Source organism: Mustela lutreola, chromosome X, assembly GCF_030435805.1.
Source record: "Mustela lutreola isolate mMusLut2 chromosome X, mMusLut2.pri, whole genome shotgun sequence".
NCBI lineage: Eukaryota > Metazoa > Chordata > Mammalia > Carnivora > Mustelidae > Mustela > Mustela lutreola.
In genome coordinates, this window is record NC_081308.1 from 15,216,625 (window position 1) to 15,231,046 (window position 14,422).

General features: G+C 49.1%; 1 protein-coding gene across 1 annotated transcript in view; it reads right to left on the reverse strand.

The window, feature by feature from the left end:
* Window positions 1–14,422, reverse strand: part of MAP3K15 (mitogen-activated protein kinase kinase kinase 15) — a 115,671-nt gene that overhangs the window by 18,731 nt on the left and 82,518 nt on the right. The window contains exons 14-18 of the mRNA XM_059157232.1: window positions 11,078–11,165; window positions 6,117–6,250; window positions 3,760–3,887; window positions 1,060–1,190; window positions 753–858 (exon numbers count right to left, since the gene is read on the reverse strand). Coding sequence (XP_059013215.1) covers window positions 753–858; window positions 1,060–1,190; window positions 3,760–3,887; window positions 6,117–6,250; window positions 11,078–11,165 — 587 coding nt within the window. The remainder of the gene's footprint in view (window positions 1–752; window positions 859–1,059; window positions 1,191–3,759; window positions 3,888–6,116; window positions 6,251–11,077; window positions 11,166–14,422) is intronic.

Here is a 14,422-nt window from a genome sequence, read left to right on the forward strand (position 1 = left end):
CCCCACTTGATGCTCTGGTCTTGTAAACGGAAAGCTAGCTGGTCATTTCGGACCGCTCGGAGTCCTGTCCCTCTCGCCGCTTCCATGGGCCCGTCACGGACACACAGAGAAGAAAATCCAATTGCCCCCCCCCCCCCAGAACAATCAGCTTCCCTTGGAAAGGTTACCATATCCAAGCATGAGGTACCAGAAGTAGGGTAACAGGCAGGGTTTTTTTTTTTAAGATTTTATTTATTTGACAGAGAGAGATCACAGGTAGGCAGAGAGAGGCAAGCAGAGAGGGAGAGGAGGAAGCAGGCTCCCTGCTGAGCAGAGAGCCCAATGCGGGACTCGATCCCAGGACCCAGAGATCATGATACGTGCCGAAGGCAGAGGCTTTAACTCACTGAGTCACCCAGGCGCCCTAACAGGCAGTTTTTATGACAGACCAGTAAAGCGCTCTCACGAGTTGTCTGAGCTCCACTATGATGCTGAATTACTCACAACATGAACTTAAAAAAGATGATGCTATTTCACTGACTGGTTAGAAACCCTCAGAAAACCTCAAGGAGACCACCCCACCTACCCAACCTTTGAAGACAACGACAGCAAGGCACTCTCGTGGCCGCAGGTCGCTGGCTCAGTGTGCCATTATAAGGTTCCAATCCCCGAAGTTGGGGACAACACATGGTCGGCTTCCGTTACCAGCCACACTGTGCTCGGGAACCGTGACTCCAGCGCGGCTGCCCGCGCCCCAGCCCCGGCCCACTTACCAGCGAAAGTCCCGGTGCACGGGTTCACTCCTGCAAGCCGTTTGGAGGTGCCGAAATCAGAGATCTTCACCACTCCGCTGTAGGTGTTCACCAGAACGTTATCACCCTGTAGAAAAGGAGGAACATCAAACGCCTTGGACCTTAAGAAACGGTGTCAAGTCTCTAGCAAGTCTAGGCTTGGCACTCTGGGGACGGCCGAGTTCAGCCCCTTCCCTTCTCTGAGCTGAGCCGTCTGCAGACAGGCCAGCTGACCGCTGGCGGGTCCCGGGGGCACCAACGAGGTTCATTGGTGCCAACAAGCAAGTACCTTTATGTCTCTGTGCACGATCTGGTTTTCGTGGAGATACTTCAGGCCTTCCAGGATCTGTCTGGTGTAGAACTTGATGGTGGGCTCCTTTACTGGTCCCCATTTTGATCGCAAAAGAGCAGAAAGGCTCCCTGGAAGCAGACAACAGAAAACTCAGCAGGGTGTTGAAGATTCCACAGAAACCAAGCAAGGTGCGGTTTCTTAGTCCACATCGTCCAGCAAGCCAATATTGCTGCACGGCGGCTACCGGCTCTTCTTTCCTCCCTCTATTGCCGGCTCCCAGTCGTGCATGCCATGCAGCTGGAGGAGGAGCGGCAGCAGAAGGGGGAATGGGAGCCCCTTGTGACCTCTGAAATGCAGCGGGGCTCCCTTTGGCTTTACACAGTCCATCACGCTGCACAAAGTCGGGAGGAGAGTGCACAGTGAGGTGCTCTGGCCTGGGGAGGCCAGGCCCCTGCTGCAGAGATGGCACAAATGTCCTGGCCACTCAGCTTGGGTTAAAGCCCATTTTATACCTGGTCTTCAACTCAGAGGTGGACAGGACCAGAATGAGGGGCCATTTAGGGAGACAGAGACTAGGATCCGAGGAGGCTGGGTCTGTTCATCTTCAATGAGAGAAGCCCCCTGTGCCGGGCAAGAGGGGCAGGACTGCCTTAACACCCCTACCCTTATTTTTTTTTTTATTTTATTTATTTATTCAAGAGAGAGTGAGAGAGAGCATGAGCGAGAAGAAGATCAGAGGGAGAAGCAGACTCCCCATAGGGCTAGGAGCCCGATGCGGGACTCGATCCCGGGACTCCAGGATCATGACCTGAGCCGAAGGCAGTCGTCCAACCAACTGAGCCACCCAGGTGTCCCATCCCCTGCCCTTATTTTATAGGACAATGAATCTTTGGGCTCAAAGAAAAGCAACCTTCACAGTATTCTGACCATGTGTTTCAGGGGTCACTGTGCAAGCCCCTGGACATCAGCCAACTTCAGCCTGACACCTTACACAGTGAAGAAAGAATGCTGCTATGTCTCAGTTTCCCCATCTGTAAAAGAGGATGTGCACATGTTTAGTTCTGTTGTCCTTAAACCTCACCCTTGGAAAAATCGATCAATGTGAACAGCGACCGACATATTTGCTAGACTAGGAGCAGCTTGAGAGAAGAAATTGTATTTTATCCTTAATATAACCTTCAAAATCTAGCCCACTGCCTGGCTCACAATATACAGTTAGGCTCTTGATAGAACAGTAGGCTCTTAATAACTGTTGGTTATAAAGGAATGAATGAATATAGGTTTCTTCTTTATAAAATATTACTTTGTTTTAGAGAGAGAGAGTAAGCCTGTGCGTGCACACGAGGGAGCATGAGCTGGAAGGGCAGATGGAGAGGGAGAGAGAAAAACCCCAAGCAGACTCCACGCTGAGTGCGGAGCCTGACATAGGGCTCGATCTCATGACCTGAGCCGAAACCAAGAGTTGGATGCTTAACCGACTGCGCCACCCAGATGCCCCTCAATACAGATTTTTTAAAAAAAGATTTTATTTATTTGACAGAGAGCGATCCTAAGTAGACAGAGAGGCAGAAAGAGGGGGAAGCAGGCTCCCCACTGAGCAGAGAGCCCGATGCAGGGCTCGATCTCAGGACCCTGGGATCATGACCTGAGCCGAAGGCAGCCTTAACCCACTGAGCCACCCAGGCACCCCTGAATACAGATTTCTAACTGAAGGTTTGGTGTTTGTACTCAGATCATCATTATTATTATTATTTTTTAAATGAACATTTCTTGAGCTCTTGCTCTCTGCCAGGCACCGTTTTAAAAGCTTCACATATGCTATCTCATTTGATCCATCCAACAACCCACTGAGCTAGGGTCTTCATTGCTCCAATAATTATTGCAGAGCCAAGCATTAGAGTAAATATTATTACTCCAATTTTATAATTCATCTATTCAGTCAGAAAACTGAGGGGGCACAGAGGTAAAGAATTTGCCTGAGCTCCCACAGCTTGCAGATGGAGGGACCAACTCAAGCTAGACATTCTGGCGGTAGATCAGAGGAATCCTTCCCCGTGATCCCCGCCACGATACTGCCCACAATGGGGGGATTTTGTGGCTAAGGCACTGGGGTAGGATGTCACAGTAAACATGTTATTTTGCAGTGTCATTTTTATTTATTTTTTAAGATTTTATTTATTTGACCGACAGAGATGACAAGCAGGCAGAGAGGCAGGCAGAGAGAGAGGGGGAAGCAGGTTCCCTCCTGAGCAGAGAGCCCGATGTGGGGCTCGATCCCAGGACCCTGGGATCATGACCTGAGCCAAAAGCAGAGGCTTTATCTCACTGAGCCACCCAGGCGCCCCATGCAGTGTCATTTTTAAAACCGCTATCCCCTCGTCTCCAAATTATCTTTCAATGCCTAGACTGTGAGGGCTTCAAGGCTGGAGACTATGCTTTATTCCTCTGTGTCCAGCGCTCAGCCCAGCGGCTGGCACTCAGTAGATCCTCAATGAATATCTGATGACTGAATTAAACAACAAAGAGCCTATGTGCGTGACACTGAAAAGTTGGCATCCAGCTCCTCTGAGAAACACATGCTCTCCCGCCTCTAAAAGGTCTGTCCCTTTTTAAATGGCAAGGAGGAGGAGGACGTTCCCGTTACAGTTTCATCAGTGCTTTCCCGTGTATGAGACCGCAATACTAGGGACTACTCACCCCCAGGCACCTGCTCCATAAATATCTTAATGTAGCCGTCCTCCGAAACGGAGCCCAGGTACTGAACAATATTGCGGTGTTTGAGGTACTTGTGCAGGGCTATCTCCTCGTGCAGAGGCTGTGAGTACCTAGTAAGGAAAGCAAAGCCAGGGTCACCTGCCAGATCCTTGGGGCCTGAGGTCTGCAGGGCACTGCACCAGGGCTGGCCCTACGGCTGGCCAGCCCTTCCTTCTGGAAACGGTCTTTCTCTTGGCTCCCATGAGAGTAGGCAGCTTCCCATCTGTAGAACAGGGGACAGTAACACGGGCCACACAGGGCTGCGTAAGGCCAAGGTGTGTTTAGGGTCTCAGGCACCTGCTGGCATGCCCGGTGTGCAGGGGCTACTCTGTAAATGACTGCTCATGTGAAGGTCTCAATGCTCCTACTATCCTTTGCCTCTCTGAGCAGGCCCTCTTCCTCTGCCTCTCATGAAGAGAGATGTTCCAGAAGGTTCTATGTTCAGCTGCCTTCGGGCCTCATTCCAGAGATGCAGTCTACACTATAGCCAAGAGCTACCTAATGGACCTCCGAGCCAGTGTCTGGTTTCTTTAGCCCATTCTCCTTCGGTGGCCATATTTCCTCTTCGTGAAACACACCTTATCAGATCACTTCTCTTTGTCAAGTCCACATCAAGACCATTATGCTTAACATGGCACAGGAAGACTTTCAAACTCAAACCAGACTACATCTTTTGAAAATTTTGCCCCATCTTAAGAGCACCCCATCCCCACCCTACCTTCAAGTCACAGCAGATAATTTGTTGTTCTCTGAATACACTTTGTGCTTTAACAGCTCCGGTTTTTTCCTCAGCATAGAATGCACTGGCCTCCCCTTTTCTGCCAGATGAACTGCGACTCATCACTCAAAGATCTGCTCAAAGAGGATTTATTTCCTCAAACTTAATCACAACTCACTCAGGAGAAGTGATTCCTCTTCTCTCTTCCGCAAGCATTCTGTATACCTGCACCCCCTCGCGTTGCGGTACTGATCACTTTGACCCCCAGGCAAGGTATCCGCATTCCCTATCAAGCCAGGAGCACCCTGCCTCCGGGACAGCATCCTCGGCACCTGTCGGCCCCCAGGGCCAGCCCAGAATCTGGCCAAGAGGTGCCCAACATCATAGGGTCAGCTATACATTTAGGGAACGGGACAAAAACAGTCTCTAAGGTCCCCTCTGGCTCTACAATTCCTGGAAAATCTACGGGCAATGAAAAGCTTAACTATTGCAACCAGTCAAAGGAGGCGGTCCATGCCAGCAATTTCCCCCTAAAACACAACTGCACCACCTTATCTGGCATGAGCATAAGACACATAATACTGGACAAAGAACTCAAGAGACTGGATCCCAGTCTTGTTTCCTCATGTCCTTGAAGAAGTCATTTAATCTTTCCCACCCTTAGAAGAAGCTAGAGAAGTTCATTTCAGACCTGGCCTTTGAGCTCAAATATCATAAATGAAAAGACAGACAAATTGAATGAGCGAATGAACGAACAGATGAAAGATGAAGGGTCTTACAGCTGCTAGAAAGCACTTGTAACTCATCCCTAACAATTCGCTGACCACCAGGATGGGATGCTCTTTGTACGGGTCCATCAGTGTCAGCACTGACGGCAACACGCAGACGTCATCTGAACACGCCTGCGGAGGACAGAGCTATTCTTTCTTCTGTGGTGGCCATTACTCTGTACATAGCTTCTCTACAAAAATACTCGGCAGTCAACACTGCCACATTCTTGTCTAGAATGGGGGGGGGTGTGAATTTTAAAAAGGAATAAATATCTATTAGACTCGAAAAAATATTGAGTAAGTAACAGTGGTGGTTAAAAAAAAAAAAAAAAAAAGCCCTAAATGGATGAGGGTGAGGTTAAAGGGCAGGGTATAAAAAAGAAGAAGTCTATTTCGCAAAAAGCTGATTTTCTATCCGGCACATTTGATTTTCTGTAATGATACATCTGAATAAGTCAATGCCCTTTAAAATTGTTACATTATGAATTAAAGCCCTGAGTCGCATTTAAAAAAAATTTGCCAACGTCCATCTATGTAAAAATGTACAACTTTAGACCTAGTTGATGAGTGGAAATAAAACCATAGTTTTCTTTTAAAATATGACTCTCAGCAATCCACATGCCTCCTAACTAAAGTTGTTCCGTTTTCTCCACCTACTTATAACATGCAAAGAAAAAAAGCAAATCACTGTTCTACCATTTTTTGAAGGCCCAACGCCTTCATTTTTAAGTCCGCTGTGCCGTCAGTGCTGGGCACCGGGGGTTGGGTGTGGAGGTGGCACCTGAGAACGAGGAAGGCCCGCGCTGACTTGCCTGCTGTCTCTCTCCGGGATTTCCTTGATGGCTATGCGCACCTGGTTGCTCAGGTCTCTTCCAGCAAACACGATCCCATACGTGCCTTTCCCCAGCACGACCCTATCGCCGTTCACATCGTGGTCATACTCATACTGAAGAAGACAAAGCAACAGGATCAAAAACCACACAACTTGTGGTGGAGCCCCATCAGAACCGAAACATTGTCCTGCCATTTAAAAATTTATAAATAACATTATTTGTGTACCAGGTAGGTCACATTCCTTAGGTTATGTAACTTTCACCAAGTAACTACTTTCAAAGGGTAGAATTCTCCGTTATTCATATATTCACATCATGACTCTAGGAAATGGAATCCAAAAAATTTTAAAAGTACAGCTCATAGGGAACTCAGTAGCCTCAGCTTTTGGAGATTCTGTCCCCCTTTCATGTTGCAATTTACAAAGGCTTCTATGCCATGTCCAGTACCCCAGAGAAGTGCCCTCCCCACATGATCCTTCATTAGCTTCTCAGGAAACCAATCTCTTTCTGTACCCAGACAAGAACCGAAGAGCAAGAAAATGCTCTTAATACAAACCACATAGGCAGGGCTTCCCCCCTTCTAGATGGACAGATCTAGTGTCAGACACGATGCACACATTCTACCTGTGATCACCCGCGCTATTCTGTTCCCCCAATCTCATTATCAAAAGTTGCTGTACAGCTGCATTCCAGTTGGTTCCTCTTGAGGAAGACAACACATTTAACTCTAGGCTGAGCCATCCTGCCTTCTGTTGTTTTCTACACTCCACTGTGCCTACTTACAGAAGAGCAGAGAACATGTGTCGGTCCCTTCCAACGTACTTCCAAGGATGCGCATGACGGTTAAGATCACTAACAGGTTGCCATCACATCTGATTGAACCGGACATCAGCCTGTGCCATAAAAGGCTTCGATCGCAAACCTTTCTCGCCCCCACCCATCTGTTACCTTCAGAGAGTATCAGTCCGTTCACTTCCACAACAAACTCTGATTCTAAAGTAAGAATTCAAGTACCCGAGTCAATGATTAAAATGGATCTTTTTGATATTTTCTGAAAGAAACCTCAAAGAATGAATTCCCAACTAACTTCATAGTAAAAATCTCATTAAATTGTCATCAGCGGGAGGACCTGAATTAGTGGCAACTCTGAACAGCTGTGCAGACACATAGGCGTAACCGCGTAATGAGTGGACTGCGGCTGTGGTGTCCACAAGATCTTGGGATCCTCACACCTGTCAGACTGGCTATTACCAAAAAGGTCAAAAATCAGTGTTTGTGAGGCTGTGGAGAAAAAGAAACTGTTGCTTGCTGTTGGTGGGAACGCGCACTGGCACAGCCAATCTGGAAAACCGCATAGACGGTCCTCAGTAAGTTAAAAATAGAGCTACCGTACTATTCGGCAATTCCCATGTTGGGTATTTACCCAAAGAAAATGAAAACATCAATTCAAAGAGATACATGCTCCCGTCTGCTTACTGTACCCTTCCTGACAACAGCCAAGATACGGAAGCAGCCCATGTGTCCATCCACAGACGAATGGGTACCATGGGCTGGCCGACTATTTCTCTTGTAGGCACACATTCTGAATTAGTGGAGAAAAAAAAAAAAACTTCTATATGTTGTACACACAAGAAAATTTTACTTCAGTCCTTGCCAGATTTTTCTGAAACATCTTGGCTGAGAAGATACCGAAGGAGGCAGGTTCTTCTGTACAGACCTATTTGACTTCATCTCTGCAAGTCACGCAGAGTGACGGCTAGCTTACTCATGGAAGAGTAGTTTATCTTTTTTTTTTTTTTTTAAACTGTGGATCTTTGTTTCCAGTGCCCTTGTAAGTATTTGGGCTTTCGCTATACACGGATGTTTGCGTTTGCTACTCTTTTCCTTCTGTTTCACCAAGTAGGGGAAACCGTGTGCTTCCTGAGGGCACGGTGCCTGTCCTGTTGTCAGGCCTCAGTGCCTGGCGTGGCGCTGGTCAGGGCAGAAGCCTCCCGGCCGCTGACATGTGAACTGAGCAGAAGGGAGCTTCCGGCCGGCTCTGAGCCACCATCTCCTGGGGACAGCTTCTTGTGCAAGTTCACTCCAAGGCCTGTCCGCTCACCAGCCTTGGAAGATTCCCGGCACAGAAGTCACAGGTCTTGGAAGCCTCTATCAGAACACGTGGTGTGAAGGACTGGGGGCTCCTTCCAGGGGCAGGAGCATTCCGGAGGATACGGGGGGGATGTGAGGCTGTTCGGCATTTACACATTCCAGGAATTTAGGTCATAAACCACGAAGAAATGGAAGGCCCTCTGTCTGAAATCTGCCTCTGTTCAAGAAACAGGGACACATTTTTCAGAAGACCTGCCTCCCAAAGCCAGCCGTTAGCCGAGCCACTGACACCTACTGCCCGTGCAGACGCGTCTACCAGCCACAGAACTAGCTCTGCCCTGAGGCCTGAAGACGCAGGGGCGCTGGCAGGTGAGCAAACGCACAGGGCACTGCCCAGGGCCAGGCCGCACGGGTTTGGGCTTGGGACCGGCTCAGCACCTCGGCAGCACCCTGAGCTTGTGAGCTGCTTGTTAGCACTCGGGCTCCAGGCCAGGTGCGTGGGGTCCACAGAGCAGGGCCACTTCTCTCTCATTTCCTATTACGGCCCCAGCTCCCAGCACAGGGCCTGGTGTCAGTATGGACTTGCCGAAGGCGTGCAGGGGCTCCGAGGCTGGCCTGCAGCTTAGCAGGACAGGGTGGCCAGGGCCTCTGCAACCGATGGGCCAGGCAGCATGGTAGGACATCATGCGGGGCTCTCTCAAGGTCAGAGCTGGAAGGCCTGAACCAGGGAGGGCCACTGGGCTCCCAGATGCCTCTCAGAGACCAGCAGGTGTGCAGCTGGTCACAGGTGGCCTCTAGCAGACCGGTCCGCTGAGGGCAAACGCTCCCCTTGTTAGTGGCTCCTGGAGCTGCTGCGAAGTCCAGCTACCCTGTTCCGGTTCGGCCGAAGGGAAGCCGCGAGGAGTCCCGAGACTGACCGCGAGCAGACTTTCGAGACTATGAGAAATGAATTAATCCTCAAGAGGAATGGGAAATTCTCTGTATTATGGTGCTTTCCACGGTCAAGGCCTAAGCTTTAATAAGATTACCTTGGAAGCAGGAAAGCCGCTTTTTAAAATTACAGGATCCAGCTCCCTTGCTAAATCTATTATAAGAACGGGGATTTTGATAAGAGATAGTAACGAACTGTGGCATCACAGAAGTCCTAATACTTCTAAGAACTAACATTCGTAGAGCACTGACAGGGTTTCAGTCACCCCTAAGCACTTTAGGGTGTCCTCACAAAGCTCACAAACCTTCTTAACACACTCAAGGGCCGTGAGCCCACAGGTTTCCCCACGCCACGTGCCCCGGTGTACAGGTCTACACCAACGGCCTCAAAGCCTCTGGCCAGCTGTGGCACCAACAACATGAGTCAGTGGGCACAGCGTGGGCCCTGGAGCCCGACAACCTCGGTTCTCCGCCCAGCTCTGCCACTGCTCTCGACTCGCTTCACCCCTGACCACCCAGCTCTGCACCTGCAGATCTGCAGCACCGAACCGCTGCTTTGGACGGTCCTTCTCCTGCTGGACAGGGATCCCAACTCTCGCAGGGATGCGTTTCATGGGACAACAGACTCCCCCCTCAGGGCTGAGCAGGAGGAATAAACAAGAGCATGTGTCTTGCACCCAAAGCCCCAATGGGCACAGGGTAAGTTCTCGATGAATGCCAGCTGTCACCGAGAAGCCAGCCATGCCCTGAACACTGGGGTCCCTTGTCCTGGCTCACTGATAGGTCTTCACAGCACTGGCACTGGGAAAACACTTGGTCAGCCTTGGTTGGGGAACCCAAGTTCAGTCTGTACAGATGTCCTCGGGCCCCTGGAGGAGAGCAGCTGGGTCACCAGGAGCCCCCAGGGAGGGCCCATCCGAGTCCCAGGACGTCAGAGTCAGTGCTGCTGGTGCGGCCACCTCTACTGACGGCAGCGTTCTCTGTCTCCAGGTGTGCAACCCCCTTATCTTCCTCGGGGAGGTGGTTCAGCTGGGGGGGATGCCCAGAGCGCCCTCACCAGGTGACACACTGCCACCGCCTCCGTCTCCGTCTCTGTGCGCTTCTAGTCTCAGTGACTCCCTCACCGGCTCCCCCGGGTAGCGTGGCCGGTTCCCCGGGATGGCATCAATCGTGGCGTCACAGTTTTCAGGTGGGGGGGGGCAGTCTTCTCCAGTCCGACCCCACATCGTCACAAATTCGGTCAGATGCTGTGCGCAGGTCTCGCCCCCGGACGGGGCCCAGGCATGGTGCAGGCACCGCAGCAGGTCCCAGTGCCGCAGGGAGGCGAGCAGCCAGCGCAGCAGCAGCAGCCCGGGGGTGGGGTGGGGGGCGCTGGGTCCAGCTCAGAGCCAAGAGCAGAGGTCCGGGCCCCCCCGCACAAGCTCCAGCTTCCTCTCGCCCACGCGGCCCTGGCACGCCAACTTGAGCTCGGTCAGCGCGCCGCTGCGCTGTGCAGGCCGGCAGAGCCAGGAGTGGGGGTGCAGCCCGGCCCTCCCTGCGTACCCTGCTCCGGCCCAGGCCCGCTGGGAGCCCCGCCCCGGCTTCCCCCTCCTGTGCCCCTTGCTGCAGCCACAAAAGAGCATTTTTAAAATTTAAATTCAATTAATTACCATACAGTGTATCATTAGTCTCACAGGCAGAGTTCAGTGGTTTACCAGTTGCACAGAACACCCAGTGCTCATTCCACCAAGGGCCCTCGTAATGCCCATCCCCCAGCTAACCCCCCCCAGACCTACCCTCCAGCAGCTCTCCCTTTGTTTCCTGTGCTTGAGAGCATTTTTAAACATGAAGGATTTTCACACACAAAATGGGACATTTGCTTGAAGCATCAAAGACACAATAAGCAGTATTTTCCGTGTTGCAGGTCTTCCCTGACTCACCTCTAAGGTGTCCCCGTCTGTGTCCCCCTCCAGCTCTACTGTACTGCCTGCCGAGTTGCTTATCATCTCCTTAACCAAAGAGCAAAACCTAGAACAGCAAATGTCACAAGGATGTTAATTATCATCGCGCATGTTCCCTACCTGTCACTTAGTCTTATTCTATTAAACTGTGATTAAATATACACCAAGTTTTTACAAGTTCAAGGAAAAATCAACCTACTCCATGATTTGACATAGCACTTTAAGGGTTATCTCATCTAGTTCAAATACTCACGTGATACTTGAATCCCCTGTATACAGTAGCCCCACCACCTTTTGGTCAACTGAGGCTTGAATATCTCCAGTGATGGAGAACTCATTACCTCAAAATGTTGCTCATTCTTGAGGACAACTCAATGAGAGATGCTACATTATACCAACTAAGACTTCATTCATGTGGGTCCCATCCACAGACTGCTTAGAATCAATCCCTCTTCTACGGAACAGCCCGTTAGAAAGGTACATAGTTTTATTAAAGCCCTGTGAGTCTTTCCTCTGTGTTCCTTCAATGTTTCCTCCAGGACTTGTTTTTAAGTCACTCCACCAGCAGGTAATTGTTGAAAGGTGTCCCCTTACTGTTCAAGTCTGGCCCTACGACCAGTGTCTTGGAGGTGATCTCATCAGTGCTGAGGAGGGGGGACCCCTCACCTCTCTCAAGCTGTAGACACTCTCGTTCTTAGGGCAAAATAAGGTCTTATGGAGGGAGGGGGTGGGGAGGAAAGGTAGAAGGTGGTCTCATCATTCCGTTGACACAGATCAAGCTTACTGTCCACTGTTACGCACAGGTCTTTCTCACAGATGCTCGCGCCACATCAGCTACCTCTTACACTCGTGTAGTTGTTTCAAGTGATTTGACTCACAACATTTTGAGTATTTCCCTGTAAGATGGCAGGGAAGATCACTGTCCACTTGAAGATAATTCCCATAAAATGTTAAAATGTTCTTGTCTGTAACTAATCCATCCGACTTTTGCTTCTTTGCTATCTTTGAAAGCTGTGAAACACAATAGTCAAAATTCTTTGGAGACCTGTGCTATGAACTCACCAGAATAACTAAAAGTTACAAGACATTACCACTCGTTGTTAAAAATGTGGAGCAAGTGGCATTTCATACGCTACTGGTGGAAGTGGACAGTGACACAACCACTTTGGAAATCTACTGGCGGAGTTAGTCCAAACCGAACGCAGACCAGCCCTTTTCCCAGTAACCCCAACTTCCAGGTGTATGCCCAACAGAAATCAATGTGTGTCTTCACCAAAGGGCCTATACAAGAATGTTCACACCAGTTTTATTCCTAATAGCCCCAGATTGGAAATGACCAAATGTTCACCAACAGAAGAGACACGCGGTAGTGTGGGCACACGGTGGAACACGGTGCAGTGACAGAAAGGATGAGCTGATCCAGATATCACGGCTCAGTCTAATGGGTGTTATTTTAAGGGAAGTGAGTGAGAAAGCAAAGAGTACATACTTCATGATTCTATATATTGAAGATCAAGAAAAGGCAAAGTTGACCACCAGTGATAGAAATCAAAATAGTTAGCACTGGGGCGCCTGGGTGGCTCAGTGGGTTAAAGCCTCTGCCTTCAGCTCAGGTCATGATCCCAGGGTCCTGGGATTGAGCCCCGCATCGGGCTCTCTGCTCAGCAGGGAGCCTGCTTCCCTTCCTCTCTCTCTGCCTGCCTCTCTGCCTACTTGTGATCTGTCAAATAAATAAATAAAATCTTTAAAAAAATTAGCAATGCAGGGGCTGGGGGCTCAATGATTGGAAAGAGGCACGAAGCGCCTGCTGGGGCACTGATAAACGTAAGTGCACTTAACACACGTGACTTGTATGTATGTTCTATGTCACGGAGAAATTATTTAGACATATGGTGAGAAAAGGCATCGGGGACCGAGGGAGAGTCAGAAAGGTCAACTGTGGTAAAGGGGTGTTCTGCCTCATCTTTGGCAGCAGCTTTTCTAAGTTGAAGACCGAGATCTAAGGGTCCCCTAGTCTGATATTGAGTCTGATTTCAAATATGGTACCATAAGGAGTGTCTGAGACATGCTGAGTTAAAACGTTCTCAAACCACATGATACAAACCCTGAACTAACCAGCAGTAAGGGGCACTTCCTCAACCTGAGAAAGGCCATCGGTGAAAACCTGCCGGCAGCGCCATGCTTACTGATAAAAGACTGGCCGGATACGTTCCCCCTGAGATCAGGAACCAGATGCAATGTCTGCTCTCGCCACTTCTAATCAACACTGTACTGGACAGCCTGGTCAGACAGGTAAGAAAAAGACAGACATCCACATTGGAAAGGAAGAACTTTTAAAGATCTCCATCTGCAACAGACACAGTCTTATATACAGAGAATCTTCAGGAATTCAATACCAAGTGTGAGACATAGGGGCCCGGCTGGCTCAGTTGGTCAGCATGTGACTCTCGATCTTAGGGTCGTGTGTTCGAACCCCATGTTGGGTGTAGAGTTTACTTTAAAAATATAATCTTAAAATACTCATAAAAGGTATTCGAACTATTCAATGAATTTGGAAGATTGCAGGATAGTAAATATATAAAAACCAAGCGTATTTCTATATGCTAGCCATGAACACTCTGAAAACGAAGTTAAGAAAACTCCATTTATAATAACATCAAAAAAACCCCACCTAGGTCTATGTTTAACAAAAAAAGTATGAGACTTGTACTCAAACTACAAAAAACTGTCTTAAGAAATTAAAGAAGACCTAATCAAATGGACAGTTATGCCATGCTCAGGGATTGAAGGCCTACTCCAGTTAGAACGGCACTGCTCTCCAAATCGGTCTATTTATTTCCACCACAATCCCTGTCAAAATTATAGCTGCCTTTTTTGCAGAAACTGACAGATTCTAAAATTCACATGGAAATGCAAGCAGCCACAATAGCCAAAGCGATTATTATAAGCAAGAACAAAGTTGGGAGACTCACACTTCCGTATTTCCTACTTACCATGAAGCTACAGTAAGAAAGAGAAACGTGGTACTGGCGTAAAGACAGACATACAGAGCAACGGAATCTAAGTGTAAGTCCGGAAATAGACTCTGAAATTTATGGTCAGCCGATTTTCTGAGGGTGCCAAGACCATTCAGTAGGAGAAAGACTATGTCTTCAACAAATGGGCCAGATCAACCGTATATCCACAAGTAAAAGAATGAAGCTGGACCCTTACTTCACACCATATACAGAAATGACGTCAAAATCAACCAGAGACCTAAACAGAAGAGCTAAAACTCTGTGAAGAAAACAAACACCACAGAACACCTTGGGTCAAGCAACACCT